Consider the following 14558-nt stretch of genomic DNA (forward strand, 5'->3'; position numbering starts at 1 on the left):
GGACTTGCCAAAAAAATAAAAATAAGTAAATAACAAGTGGTGCTGGTGACTCACACCTGTAATCCTATCTACTTAGCCTGAGATTAGGATCTCAATTTAAAAGGCAGGAAAGTCAGACTCTTTTTTTTTTTTTTGCCAGTCCTGGGCTTGAGCTCAGGGCCTGAGCACTGTCCTTGGACTTTCTCAAGGCTAGAGCTCTACCACTTGAGCCTCAGCACCATTTCCGGCTTTTTTCTATGTATGTGGTACCGAGGAATTGAACCCGGGTCTTCATGCATGCTAGGCAAGCACTTTAACCACTAGGCCAAACTCCCAGCCCGAAAGTCACTCTTACCTCTAGTTAACCACCAGAAAACCAGAAGTATAGCTGTGGCAGAGCACTCAAGAAGACCTCTACTCCACGGGGCAGAAGGAGTGGGGCACAAGAATGGAGGGTGGAAGGGTGAGCAAATGCAGTCATTGTATTTAGTGTACATTATGTAAACTGTGCTATGTAACTTGAGGATAATGATGGAGGGGGAACTTAGGGAAGAATGATGGAAGGGTCACATTGATCAAGGTGTATTGTATTGATGATACCTGATTTGTGGAATTGTAATCTACTTAATAAAAAATGAGAAAAAAATCCACTTGGATATAATAGTAATCACTTTTAGCACACAATGTCTCATTTTTTTTGTTTTGTTTTGTTTTGTGTGGGCCATGGGGCTTGAACTTGGCCTGGGCACTGTCTCTGAGCTCTTCAGCTCAAGGCTATCACCCTACCCCTGGGCCTGGGTGTTGTCACTGAGCTCTCCAGCTCAAGGATACCACCCTACCCTTGAGCCAAGCCTCACTTCCTGTTTCTAGGGGTTAATTGGGGATAAGAGTCTCAGGTCCTTTTGTGTCCAGACTGGCTTTGAACCTTGATCCTCAGATTTCAGCCTCTTGAGTAGCTAGGATTACAGGCATGAGCCACTGCTCCCAGCCAGGCTCAGCTTTTAATGTACTTTTTGTTGTTGTTGTTCTGTCATGGGGCTTGAACTCTGGGCCTGGGCACTGTCCCTGAGCTTTTCAACTCAAGGCTAGCAACTCTGCCACTTGAGCCACAGTGCCACATATTTTTGGTGTTGTTGTTTAAACATTAGCTTGGTATACATCTAGGCTGGCCTGAAAATTAGTCCTCCTACCTTATCCCCCTAATGGCATCACCTTTTATATCTTCTAACCCCAGTTTACCTTGACAGCTTTATTTTCTTATTTCTTAGAAAGCCAGTCTCTTAATGATGCAGTATGAGGGGAAAAAGAATAACAAAGCAGAGACCTGAGAGAAGAAAAGTCAGCTAGTGAAGAAAGCTGCTCCAGGCTGGCTTTGTATTTTGGTCCTCAGATCTCTGCCTCCTGAATAGCTAGGATTATGAGCATCTCTACCTGCCTCAGACTTTTTTTTTTTTTTGCCAGTCCTGGGGCTTGAACTCAGGGCCTGGGCACTGTCCTTCGACACTTTTTGCTCAAGGCTAGCACTCAACCACTTGAGCCACACAGCCACTTCCAGCTTTTTCTGTGGGCTTCATGCATGCGAGGCAAGCACTCTACCACTATGCTACAGTCCCAGCTCTCTGAACTATGTATTTGTCTGCCATTCTGTAAATAATTTGATAAATATCCCAAATTACATGAATGAGTTAAAATACTTTGTTTAAAAGTGGTGGCTGAAGCCAGATACCAGTAATCCTAGCCTCTCAGGAGGCTGAGATCTGAGATTGTGGTTCAAAGCAGAACAGGGCAGAAACATCCCCATGAGACACTTTATCTTCTATTAGCCAGTCAAAAACTGGAAGTAGCACTGTGGCTCTAAAGGTAGGGCAGTAGCCTTGAACACAGAGAGGTTCAGGGACAGCATCCAGGCCCTAAGTTCAGGCCCCAGAACCAAAAAAAAAAAAAAGAAAAAGAATGCATCTTCTAACAACTCTTCTTGGGAAGTATAGACTGCCAAAAAAATAAAAAATAAAAGTAGGTTATTTACAAGAGCTTTGTCGTTTTATTCAAATATGCACTGTCATTTTGAACCCAATATCTACTCCAATTTAGCACTTCAGATGAAAAAAGAACTATAGTTTAATTTCAAAAAATGCTAATAAGGGGCTGGAAGTCTAGCCTAGTGATAGAGTGCTTGCCTAGCATGCACGAAGACCGGGGTTCCATTCATAGAAAAAAGAAAAAAAAACAGAAGTGGTGCTGAGGCTCAAGTGTAGAGCTCTAGCCTTGAGAAAGTCCAAGGACAGTGCTCAGGTCCTGAGCTCAAGTCCAGGACTAGACCCCCCCCCCAAAAAAAAAAAATGCTTATAAGGCAATGTTGGTCTGTGAAACCAGGTTTGATCCGTCCAGGGTTAAACTTTTTTTTTCCTTTGAAAGTATTTTGGTTTTGTTATTGCTGCTTATTGATTCTGTGTTCCCTTCCTCTAATCTCCAAAGTAAATATTCCTTGGAGGCTCTTTCATAGTCAAAGAACTAAGAATGCTCACTGAAATTCTGCTTCAAAGGAAGGATTGACATAAGTTACTCTGGGCATTTTCTGGAGGCTTCTGTTTTTCAGAAAGTCCTTTTCACATACTGGAAACTGCAAGCACCACGGGGAGCAGGACAGCTGTAATTTCTTAAATGCTGATTCTGATGCTTGTTAGGTGCTTCATGTTTGGTTTCTCATTAAATTCTGTCAGTGCCCAATGAGAGGGGATTTTTTTTTGTCTTCATTTTATAGACACCACACTAGACAAGATATTAGGTAATTAATTTGCTCAACATCACACAGCTAGAGAGCAGCAGAACCTATAGGTAAGAAATAAAGAACAGATGTGCTATGGAAGACAAAAGAAGGGAAAGAAAAAGAAGGAAGAAAGGAAAAGAAAAGAAAATGGCCCCTTTCCTAGTGCCACTGCTATTTTTGCATTGCTTAGCATTTTCAGTATTCTGCCATGATACACATCATGTTATAACCGTGTAAAAAGCCATTTAAGAACTGATGATTACAGAAAAGGGAATAAGGAATTTTCCCCTCTAGTTAAGCCATCTCAAAACATTAAAAAAAATAGTGATGATAGAAAAGAGTTAATTTTTGGATATTTACCATGGACAAAATACAAGGAAGGACACTTTTCTACATGTTACTGCATTGAAGACTCATGCTAAGAACTGGAGGAAAGCATTGCTAGTCCTATTTTATGCAAAAGGGAAGTCAGGGCTCAGAGATGAGATAATTAGATAGTGTGCTACAAACCCAAGTCAGCCATGAAAGGCTATGCTAGGACATTATAAATTTCATTTTCAAGGCTATTTACTAGGATTTCTGTTATGTGGCGCCAAAGATCATGTCATTAAATGTTTATATCCCCCTAATATAATACAGTACCTTGTAAGTAGTGGGTAGATGCTCAGAAATGGTCATGGGCTGATCACCAGTCATAGTGGGTTAATAACACCACAGGCACAAAGATGTATCCTACCCCAAAGACAAAAACCAAAAAGAGCTACTTGTACATTTCCTTATCAGATACACCGTGTCTTGAAAACAAAATTATAGAAACTCTTTTTAATCACCATATGTATGGTTCAGAGGTTAAAACCTGTCCACATACAGAGGTGGTAATAAATGCACTTTGTGCAGTAGCTGCATGGAACAGACATTTTCACATAGTCATGGACAGATTAGTGTTGATAGGGAATAAGCACCTTGATATTTTAGAAATGTGGATGATACAAAACAGTCAAAACCAATTATAGAAAAGCACATTCAGGTATAAAAGGTGCTTTAACAAATAAGTATTCAGGCACATGAGTAAATGCTCAGACTAGGGCTCTGGCCTTCTTCATGGTCTAGGTGTGATTTTTTTTCCTCATGGTGCAAAAAAAAAAAAAAAAAAAAGAAATCCTTCCTTAGCACACCCAAGCTTTTTTCATATCTGGATTGCTGAGAAATCGTGCTGTCTGCCAAGAGTTTCTGGTGATGGTGTTTCTAATACTCCAGTGTCACAGTCTTGGTTTTGAGATATTCATTCAGCGCTTCCTCACCTATGGCAAAAAGAACAGTTGTTAACTGTGTTCAAAGGCAGATATAGCAGAATGCTGATGGTTCATGCCTGTACATTCTAGCTACTCAGCATCTCAGGATTGCTGTATGAAGCCACTCTGGGCAGGAAAGTCCATGAGACTCTTATCTCCAATAAACTATCCAAAAAAGCCAGAAGTGAAGCTGTCAATCAAGTGGTAGAGTACTAATCTGTCTCAAGCAAGCCTCCTGAATAGCTAGAATTACATGCATGAGTCACCAGTGCCAGGCTAAGAAGCACATTTATTGTTGCCAATATATTGAGAAAAGTCATCAGGAAATGTGAACTATATGCCAGATGAATGAAATCTACCACTCAACTATAATTTCAATAAATCACAAGCTTTTCATATGTGGAAAAAGGCAGGACTGTGGAGAATAAGATTTAAGATCTACAGCCAGACTGCCCTGCCTTTGTGACTCTGGGAATCTCAATGGGCAGCACATCTGTCCCCTTGAGTAACTGTGACAGTGGCTTGTTCCTTTCACAGTTATTGCTTAAAAGGTACCAATCCTGCTGCTATAGTAAATCACATTTTAGGCTTGCACACACTCTGAATTCCCAGGCTATCAAATCCCTACCCCCTACAAGGTTGATTCAACCTTCGAAGCAGCCAGGGCCAGGATTCTTCAGTGGTAAAAGTAGTCACTGCCTCCACCCACTTTCCTTTCTTGGTTCTATTTAGCTCAGAAGAATCTAAACCAAGCTGACTGTGATGGAAAATGTCTATCATCTCAGCACTGGGAAGGCTGGGGCAAAGGATGATGAGTTCAACGTCAATCTGTGCTATATGATACTATATCAAACAAAATCAAAATCTAAGCCAAGTTCATGCTGAATGTAAGATAAAAAGAATTGAACGTATTTTAGTCAGTACATTGCCAGTCTTAGAATTAATCTTTCGAAAATAAGGAGATTGCACTTTTTCTGCACATTGTGTTTAATGAAAGTATTGAACAATTTCCTTTTTTGGTACTGGGGCTTGAATTCAGAGCCTTGTGCTCAGCTTTTTCGCTCATGGTTGGTGTTTTGCCATTTGACCCACATCTCTACTCTATCATTTTTGCTAATCAGAGATAATAGTCTCTTTGACTTTCTGCCTAGGCTGGCTCTGTCAGTCTCATATTTCAGCTTTCTCAATAGCTAGGATTATAGGCTACAAGTACCTGGTTTGAACAGTTTTTAACATCAGCTTCCCTGGTAAGTCTAGATCTACCTGCCATACAGGAAATGCCCAAACAATTCCCAAGTGTTGTCTGAAACCCATCAAGTTTTCCTGTAATGGGGCTGCAATAGATGTGTGTCACAGCAAACTAGAGCCATACATACCCAAGTCTTTTCCAAAGCCAGACTGCTTCACCCCACCAAACGGGGCGGCCACATCCGTCTTGTTGTATGTGTTAATAAAAACGGTCCCTGCTTCCAGCTTTTCACTCACATACATGGCTTTGTTTATGTCTCTTGTGAAAACCCCTGAGGCCAGGCCATACTCTGTGCTGTTAGCTCGCTGCAACACACCATCGATGTCCCTGTTAGATGTGTCCAGAAAGACACAGAATTTCATTATGTGTAAAGCAAAATATTCTCATTTTGTGCTGTCAAGTGTTTCTTCTCTCTGCTGGAAACAGGAAAACTTCACTGCTACCTGTCTAGATTTTTATAAATGGAACATTCCAGGCTTATGTGGAAAGAAAGCCCTACAGAAATATTGAAACTCCAGAAGGAGTTTTTCATATGCACCAGGCAACATCTTGTAAAGTCCAATCCAAATCTTTGCAGGTTTCCTCAGTGGTTATCAGTCACACCTCCCACGCTTCAATGTTCAGGGAATCGCTTCTGTTTTGTTTCTTTATTCTTTCATTTCTTCAGATTCTGTGCATACAGTTCCTTCATTGTGGGGGCAATACTTGAACTCAAGGTTTGGGTGCTGTCCTTGAGCTTTTTTGCTCAAAGCTAGTACTCTACCACCTGAACCACAGCTCTACTTCCAGCTTTTTGGTAGATCATTGGAGATAAGAGTCTCATAGACTTTCTTGCCTGTGCTGAATTTGAAAGCAAGCCTTAGATTTGGGCAGTCTGCATAATTAGGATTACAGGCATAAGCCACTGCCCTCAAGCTCCTCTTCCTCCCCTGGAGCCTTTCAGGGATCCCACCAGTTGGCAGTGTCAGGGTTTGAAAGAGGGCTTTGCGGCCAGCTAGGCTGTTGGGAGGAACATTATCTATCCCTGTGATAAATGGAAATCAATGAGCATGCAATGAACTAAAGTGCCTTGAACACAATTAAGTGCTCCATAAAAGCTATAGCCAGGGTGCAGAGCTTATTTAACTTGTCATATAATCATGGTTCACTCTCCATAAATGGAAGGACAGAGGGTCCCAATAGCAAAGGATAATGCCTCCCTTCATACTATGGATATTTTATATTAAAGATAATGTCTGATATTTCTTCATACTATGATGCTATGTCATCACATGACAGTGAATACAGTTTCATAAAAGGATAATATATCCAGGCACTTTTGGCTCACGCCTATAATCCTAACTACTCAGGAGGCTGAGATTTGAGGATCACAGTTTGAAGCCAGCCCAGGCAGGAAAGTCCCTGAGACCTATCTCCAATTAGCCACCAGAAAACCACAAATGGTGCTGTGGCTCAAGTGGTAGAGCACTAACTTTGACTGAAAAAGCTCAGGGACAGGGCCCAGGCCCGGAGTTCAAGTCCCACAACCAAGCAAAAAGAAAGAAAGAGGAAGAGGAAGAAGAGGAAGAGGATGAAGAAGAGGAAGAAGAAGAAGAAGAAAGAAGAAAGAAGAAGAAGAAGAAGAAGAAGAAGAAGAAGAAGAAGAAGAAGAAGAAGAAGAAGAAGAAGAAGAGGAAGAAGAAGAAGAAGAATCATCTTTAAACTCTCACGTTTCATGATGCATTGAACTCAGTGAGGACCACATGTTTACAGACTGGACCAGAGACAGAAAGATGAGTTAAATAAAATATGACTGAAGAACATACCCATTTGGGAATTTAGAAATGACCATAATTGGCCCAAAGGATTCCTCTTTGGCAAGGTACATGTGGTCTTCCACATTTGTGAACACAGTGGGTTCCATAAAAAAGCCTTTATGGAAAAAAAAGAAGAAAAGAGCATCCGTTGCAGGTAAAGTCACACTTTCAATTCAGAATTGTCTCAGTTAATTCTATTATAATTTCCCCACTCTGACTTAGTAAAACTAGGGAGTTTTGTATCTTTATTTGATATTGGCATTGCTTACTTCTTGTTGTTTGTTTGGCTTTTTTTGTTTTGTTTTGTTCTTTTGGTCATTGGGCTTGAACTTAGGGCCTGGGCACTGTTCCTGAGCTTTTGTGCTCAAGGCTAATGCTCTACCAATTGGTTCACAGTTCCACTTCCAGTTTTCTGGTGACTAATTGGAGACCAGAGTCTCACGAACTTTCTGCCCAGGCTGGCTTCAAGCTGCTACCCTCAGTTCTCACCTCCTGTGTTGCTAGAATTATACCTGTGAGCCACCAGTGCCTGGCTTTGGTTCTTAAACATTAACAAAAAAAATTCAGATAAATGTAAAAGAGAAAGTAACAGTAAATCATCAAATCAATATATCTTTCCTAAATTTATGTTTTTCTTGCTGAAATATGATCAAGCAAGCTCTAGATATAATTTTAACTCACCAATATTTTACAACTCAGGAAAAAGTAATCGTATCACATTGCTTATTTATAGTTTGTATTTCACTTCCTCTCATTGTTCAGAAAATACCTTTCTCACAACTAATTCAATTTAGGATGTGTATCTATTCTACTGCATTTGATAGTTAGATTTCTAAAGTATCCTTTAACATAGACTGTTCCTCCTCCCTTTACCTTGTGTTTTCATGCATTTACCTTGTTGAAAATACTGGTCACTTGCCCTCCAGCTTGTCTTACATCCTAAATTCATTGCATCCTAAGGGTAATATTTATTTCTCTGTGCCCTGTATTCCTTTATTTTGAAGAAAAAAGAACATGTTAACGTGTTAGGCACTGGTGGTCCATGCCTGTAATCTCAGCTACTCTAGAGGCTGAGATCTGAGGGTCGCCATTTGAAACCACCCTATCCTGGACAGAAAGGTCTATGAAACTCTTATCTCAATTAACTAGCCAAAAGCTGGAAGAAGTGGAAGAGTACCAATCATGAATAAATGAGCCAAGTAATAGCTTGAAGCCCTGAGTTCAAGCCTCAGTAGTAGCACCTAAAACAAACAAAAGAACATATAAAAAGCCCCATGGAGCAAAAATGCTCAGGGACAGCACCCAGGCCTCAAGTTCAAACCCCACACAGATAAAAGAAATGTTCTAGAGAACACAAAAATTCACCACTTTAGGACCCAGAGTTTGGCCTAGTGATAAAGTGCTTGCCTAGCATGCATGAAGACCTGGGTTCGATTCCTTGAAACCACATACATAGAAAAAAGCCAGAAATGGTGCGGTGGGCTCAAATGGTAGAGCTCTGGCCTTGAGAAAGCCCAAGGACTGTGCTCAGGCCCTGAGTTTAAGCCCAGGACTGGCAAAAAAAAAAAATTCTCCACTTTAATGATTGATTAGCTGTCATGGTCTGGTCTTACAGCTCAGTCTGGTCTTAAGCTTGCTCATTTGCTCATGCTGGCCTTGGGCTCATGATCGAAATGTCTCAGCCTCCCATTGGCTCCATCTTAACTATTTTTAGTGTACAACCTCTTTGCCACCATCCATCTCTGGAGCTTTTTAGGTTTATAAAACCAAAACTCTCATAAAATAATCATCCCCCTTTTCCTTACAAATTTCAGGTTTGGGGTATCATCTGCTGTATTCTATCAGAAGAGGCCTGATACCCCAGTAGTCTCTGTTCACAGATGCTCATCAGCTCCAGGTGATAACAAGCTGGCCATCCAGTGTAAAGCTGTGTTTTTCCCCCTGTGAATTGTAAGCTGTCTTTGATGCCTCTTGATACCAGTTACCTCTCAACCTTTTACCTAATAACTGCAGCCTCCCTGGCCAGTCATTTCATGAATCGATTCCTTCATCTATTTGCATGTGAAATGTTTATTTTTTCCTATTATAGCACTTTATTTCTATATTACTTAGCAGGGATTCTTAGACATTTTGGGGGGGGGGTTGGGGGTTGTGGGGCTTGAACTCTGGGCCTGGGCGCTGTTCCTCAGCTCTTCAGCTCAAGGCTACCACCCTAGCCTTGGAGCCACAGTGCTACTTTAGATTTTCTGATGGTTAATTGGAGATAAAAGTCTCACAGATTTTAGGACTTTAGTGCCCAGGCTGGCTTTAAATTGCAATCCTCTCAGCCTCCTAAGTAGCTAGGATTATAGGTGTGAGCCACCTCACCTGACTTCTCTTAGATACTTTCATCAGCTACTCAATCACCTAGAAATCCCATTCACACAGGGAAATACAGAATAAATTAGCTATCTTTTTCTTGTAATTGCCAATGTTTACAGTAAGGTGTTGGTGTATAGTCTGCCAGTAACAGCAAAAAATTAATGGTTGTTTCCCTGGATTTGAGAATCATGGCATGGAACCATTCACCTATTTTAGTAACAGGTAATAGGAATAAGTCTTTTACAGGGTCCATTGGCCAAAATTAAATCTCACAGTGTCAAGAATCAAGATCACTAGTGCTTGATAATACAGTTCATTACTAGACAGTAAAGAGCCTGCCACATCCATTTTATCATTTTCACCATCTTGTAAGACTGTGTTCACATGCCCTCACTATACCTAAGAAGAGCATACAACTCTGAAGAATTGTTTTGGGCCAAGGTGCCACAGCTTGTAAGTGACTAAATGCAGACATGAATTGTTACAGATTTAACTAATGAATTTATTATATTAATTCCTATTACAGTTGTAACTTTTTACTTTTTCAGCAAATGGTGCTAAGATGGAAAGTGTATCTATTCCAGGGGAAGAAGGCAGATTCTCCACCCCATAAGTCCCCTAACGAGGCAATCTTACCTGGTCTTTGAACTTGTCTTCCCCCATACACCAAGGTGGCTCCTTCCTTCACTCCAGCTTCACAGTACTGTAGGAGTTTTTCCAAGTGGGCCTTATGATTTTGGGGCCCGTGGTCAGTAGATCTGTCAAGTGGATCACCAATTTTCATCTTTTTAATTTCTTCCACCTATATATTACCCAGTCCACAAAACACAGTTTATTGTTAATAAGAATGGATGCCCTTGACTGTGTTTTTATCTTTCTTTCTTTCTTTCTCCTCTCTCTCTCTCTCTCTCTCTCTCTCTCTCTCTCTCTCTCTCTCTCTCTCTCTCTCTCTCTCTCTCTTTTTCTCTCTCTCTCTCTCTCTCTCTCTCTCTCTCTCTCCCTTCCTCCCTCCCTCCCTTCCTCTTCCTCCTCCTCTTCCACCCATCCTCCTTCTTTGGTGACAGTCCTGAGGCTGGAACTCAGGGCCTGGGCACTGTCTCTGAGCTTCTTTTTCTTTTTCTCGAGGCTAGCATTCTACCACATCAGCTGCAGCACCATTTCTGGCTTTTTCTGTGTATGTGGTACTGAGGAATCAAACTCAGGGCTTAATAAATGCTAGGCAAGCACTCAATCACTAGGCCACATTACCAGCCTTTGACTGAGTTTCTACTATGTAGTGAGTGTTCTACTAAGCTCTCTGTAAATGTGTTGTCATTCAATCTTCATAGCTGCCCTAGAGGTAGAAATGTATTATTTCTGTCTTACAGAAAAAGAAATGGGGGTCAGAAGTATGGTCTAGTGGTAGAGTGCTTGCCTAGCATGCATGAAGCCCTGGGTTCAGTTCTTCAGTATCACATACAAAGAAAAAGCTGGAAGTGGCTCAAGTGGTATAGTGTCATCCTTGAGAAAGCTCAAGGACAGTGCCCAGGCCCTGAGTTCAAGCTCCAGCACTGGCCAAAAAGAAGAACAAAAGAAAAAAAAAGGAAATGGAAACTTTAAAAAGGTTAAGTGACTTGCCTAAGTGTGTACCAGCACTACTTAATATGTTTTCAAAGCCCAAGTTCTCAGCTTTCTAAAGAATATAAGCCATATATACTACCTTAAATTTTTCCTGAGTATTGGTTCATTAAATAGCAAGCTGCTGTTCTGTAGTTTTTACTAATACAGTACATGTGTTCGCTTCATGATAAAGGAATTTTTACAATGACCATATTGTTATTCTTCCTCTTCTAAAAGGTGGCACACTTGTGAAATCTTGAGTATAGTCATGCCAAAGGAACTGTTACATTGTTAGAATGTTCTGATGAGAAACAGTCCTTTTCCCCCCTTTGTGCTGGAACTGGGACTTGGACTCAGGGCCTCATACTCTGATTGGACTTTTTTGCTCAAGGCTAGAGCTCTACCTCCTGAGCCATATCCCCTTTTCCAGCTTTTGGCTGGTTAATTGAAGATAAGAATCTCATCAACTTTCTGCTGAAGCTGGCTTTGAGCCATGATCCTCAGATCTCAGCCTCCTGAGTAGAGAGGATTACAGACGTGAACCACCAGCAGAAAAAGTGGTGACCACCACTGCCATGTCTGTATAACTGCTTCTTGTGCTCCCTAGTTGTCCTAATCTATACCTGGACTTTCTAATACGAACTCCAGCTCCAGTCAGAAGCATGAATAGGAGTTGCAATGACACTGGGCCATGAACTTGAATATACATCCAACAATAATAACCTCTCAGTACCTTGCACAGGGTTCTGTGTTGAATTAGCAGCTCTGAGAAGGCAGGGGCGCATCTTTCCTCTTTTCTTTGTTATTTGGTAAATAAGTGCTCAATAAATAACTGATAAATGAATGCAAAGAGTATGTGTACAAACTCTGTTGATGAACTGATACAGTAACTCCTTGAAATTTCTGGTCTCGGCATTTGAAATTCAAGTTGTAGCTGACTCCAAAAATCCACAACTATGCAATTATAATAAACTGGATTTTATAGAGACACAAACCGAATTACACTGTGATATCCAGGAGGCAGCTGCCCATTTTCTGCCCTCTGACCTCCTTGTTATTCACTCTCAGAAACAAAGGGTACCTGTGGTTATCTTCTGGGTTGGGATGTAGAAATTGCTGTGAGGCATTTATGGATTCATGATCCAATTACAGGGGCTATTTATTGTTATTTTAGTGGCAAAAATTATATTGTCATTTTAACTATAAATTGGGATTTGAAAGGAATGAGTGACATATCTCTCATAATCAATGTATTGTTTTGCAAAATTTGGGGAGTGTATCTTGCACAAATAACAAGATGTAATATACTTGAGAATATCCTCTTAAGTGTATATATAATATATATTACATATGTGATATATGTGCTATTATATATGTGATATATATGTTGTACATTACATATATTTTGTATACATATGTGATATTGGAGATTTGAACTCAGTGCTTCATGTTTGCTAGGCAGGCACTCTACTTAAGTCACAGTACTAAGCCCTCAAGTACATTTTATTAAGTTTTTAAAAAATATAGATCTATAACTTGTTACTAAGAAAATTATAAGCACATATATAGGAAAAATCATATGATGAAACCTATGTATTCATTACCTAACAAAAATAACTACCAACTCATGGCCAATTTATTCCCCAACACCCTCTCCTCCTACGTTATTTTGATAAAAGTTCTAGACCTCATAAGTTCTAATCTGTAAATATGTCAGTATGTAGCTCTGTTAAATATAGCTTTTCTCTTTCCTTCCTTTTTTCCTTCCTTCCTTCATCCCTCTCTCCCTCCTTCCCCTTCTCCTCCCTTCCCCATGCTTTGCTAGGAATAGGAAGAACCTGGGCCCTTATACATAGTAAGCATTCACTCTACCATAAACTACACTTCAGGTAGGACTAATATTTTTCAACATAACCATAATAATGCTATCATCCTCCCCAAATCATGAATAATACCATAACTACATTTCTAGTAAAAAGCCACTTGTATACAACTCAGAATAAATTTGAAAACAACTTACCACTTTCGTCACAAATTCATCATGGATGGATTCTTCCACAAACAACCTCCCGGCTGCAATGCAGTTCTCTCCTTTGTTGAAAAACACCGCACCCATGCCCTTCAGCCATGGAAGAGAAAATAGAGTTAATGCTGCTCGGTAAGTCAGGTTTTACAAAAATTATGCTCTGTGCTCGTGGGGCTGGAGGTGGTATTCAAAGCTGCTGACAGCATAGACACTTGGTTTTGATCTAGCTGTTTCTTTTTTTTTTTTATGCCAACATTGAGGGATTTGTTTCGTTTTATTTTGCCAGTCCTGGGGTTTGAACTGGGGGCCCTTGAGCACTGTCCTTGGGGTTTCCTCAAGGCTAGTACTCTACCACTTGAGCCACAGCACCACTTCCAACTTTTTCTGTGTATGTGGTACTGAGGAATGGAACCTCGGGCTTCATGCATGCTAGGCAAGCAATCTACCACTAGGCACGCTCCCAACCCACTACTGGGGGTTTGAACTCAGGGCCTTTTGTTCAGTATTTTTTGTTTTCTACTGGCATTCTACTATTTAAACCATGCTTCTAGTTTCTGCATTTTAACTAGAGATAAGACTCTCATGGATTTATCTGCCTGGGCTGCCTTTGAACCAAGATCCTCAGATCTTAGCCTCCTGGGTAGCTATGATTATAGATGTGAACCGCTGGTACCTCGCCGCTAGCCTGGTTTTATTCCGTGAACAGTTTAAAAAAATACATGTGAATAAGGACATACTTATAAACAAATTTTGTGTTGCAAGAAAATATTGGTTATTCTACAATTTACTTCCCCCATCCTCCACCCATCTTCTCACTGGAAAGCTTTGAAAAGGCTTTCCGAAATCCAGATGTCCAATGGAGTAACCCCAGCCACTGGTCATCCCTAACCGTCCAGCTCCGTCTTCCTGTAGGCCTGGCCACAGGAGTGCTCGCAACACCTTGTTCCATCCTCTGTGTTCATATCCTCCCACTTGTGAATAGATTTCACTCAGCACCTGGGCAGAAGTCAGCGTGGAGCTTAGAACATCCCATGCTTGTACAGGAGCTGCCAGATTGCTCCGCACAAGCCACTCTCATGTTGGCTCACTATATGCCCATATCTCAGAAAAATATATTACTAGTTTCTCTCTCTTTCTGTTCAGCTGACTCTGAACATCTGGGCACAAGCCATTCTTCTGCCTTCGCTTCTTAAGTAGCTGGGACTATACTCGGGCACTTCTGTTGTGTCCAGTAGTATCTCCATCATTTAATTTGTCAAGCAGATAAAAGTAGGCTGGAGAGATGCAGTATTATTAGGAGAAAGGAAGAGAAGCTTACAACTGTCATCACGATATCCTTGAAACTTCTTGATCTAGTTGCTGCGACTTACATCCCATTTTAAGACATCTTAATTCAGAGAAATTATAAATATTTTAGTTAAAAAATTAATTGCTTGAGACAGGTACCAATGGCCCATGCCTGTAATCCTAGATAGTCAAAAGCTGAGAT

The 14558-nt window shown here is 40.7% G+C and overlaps 1 protein-coding gene across 2 annotated transcripts in view; it reads right to left on the minus strand.

Moving 5' to 3' along the window:
* Positions 1–3768: 3768 nt before the first annotated feature.
* Aldh1l2 (aldehyde dehydrogenase 1 family member L2) overlaps positions 3769–14558 on the minus strand; it is a 45549-nt gene continuing 34759 nt past the window's right edge. For both annotated transcript variants that reach the window (XM_090328548.1, XM_090328550.1), the window contains 5 exons: positions 13064–13162; positions 10081–10246; positions 7093–7198; positions 5415–5614; positions 3769–4047 (listed from right to left, as the gene is read on the minus strand). In XM_090328548.1, the coding sequence (XP_090184674.1) occupies positions 3992–4047; positions 5415–5614; positions 7093–7198; positions 10081–10246; positions 13064–13162 (627 nt within the window). In that variant the 3' untranslated portion in view covers positions 3769–3991. The remainder of the gene's footprint in view (positions 4048–5414; positions 5615–7092; positions 7199–10080; positions 10247–13063; positions 13163–14558) is intronic.

This window comes from Megascapheus bottae, chromosome 2 (assembly GCF_031878675.1).
Source record: "Megascapheus bottae isolate mThoBot1 chromosome 2, mThoBot2.hap1, whole genome shotgun sequence".
Taxonomy (NCBI): Eukaryota; Metazoa; Chordata; class Mammalia; order Rodentia; family Geomyidae; genus Megascapheus; species Megascapheus bottae.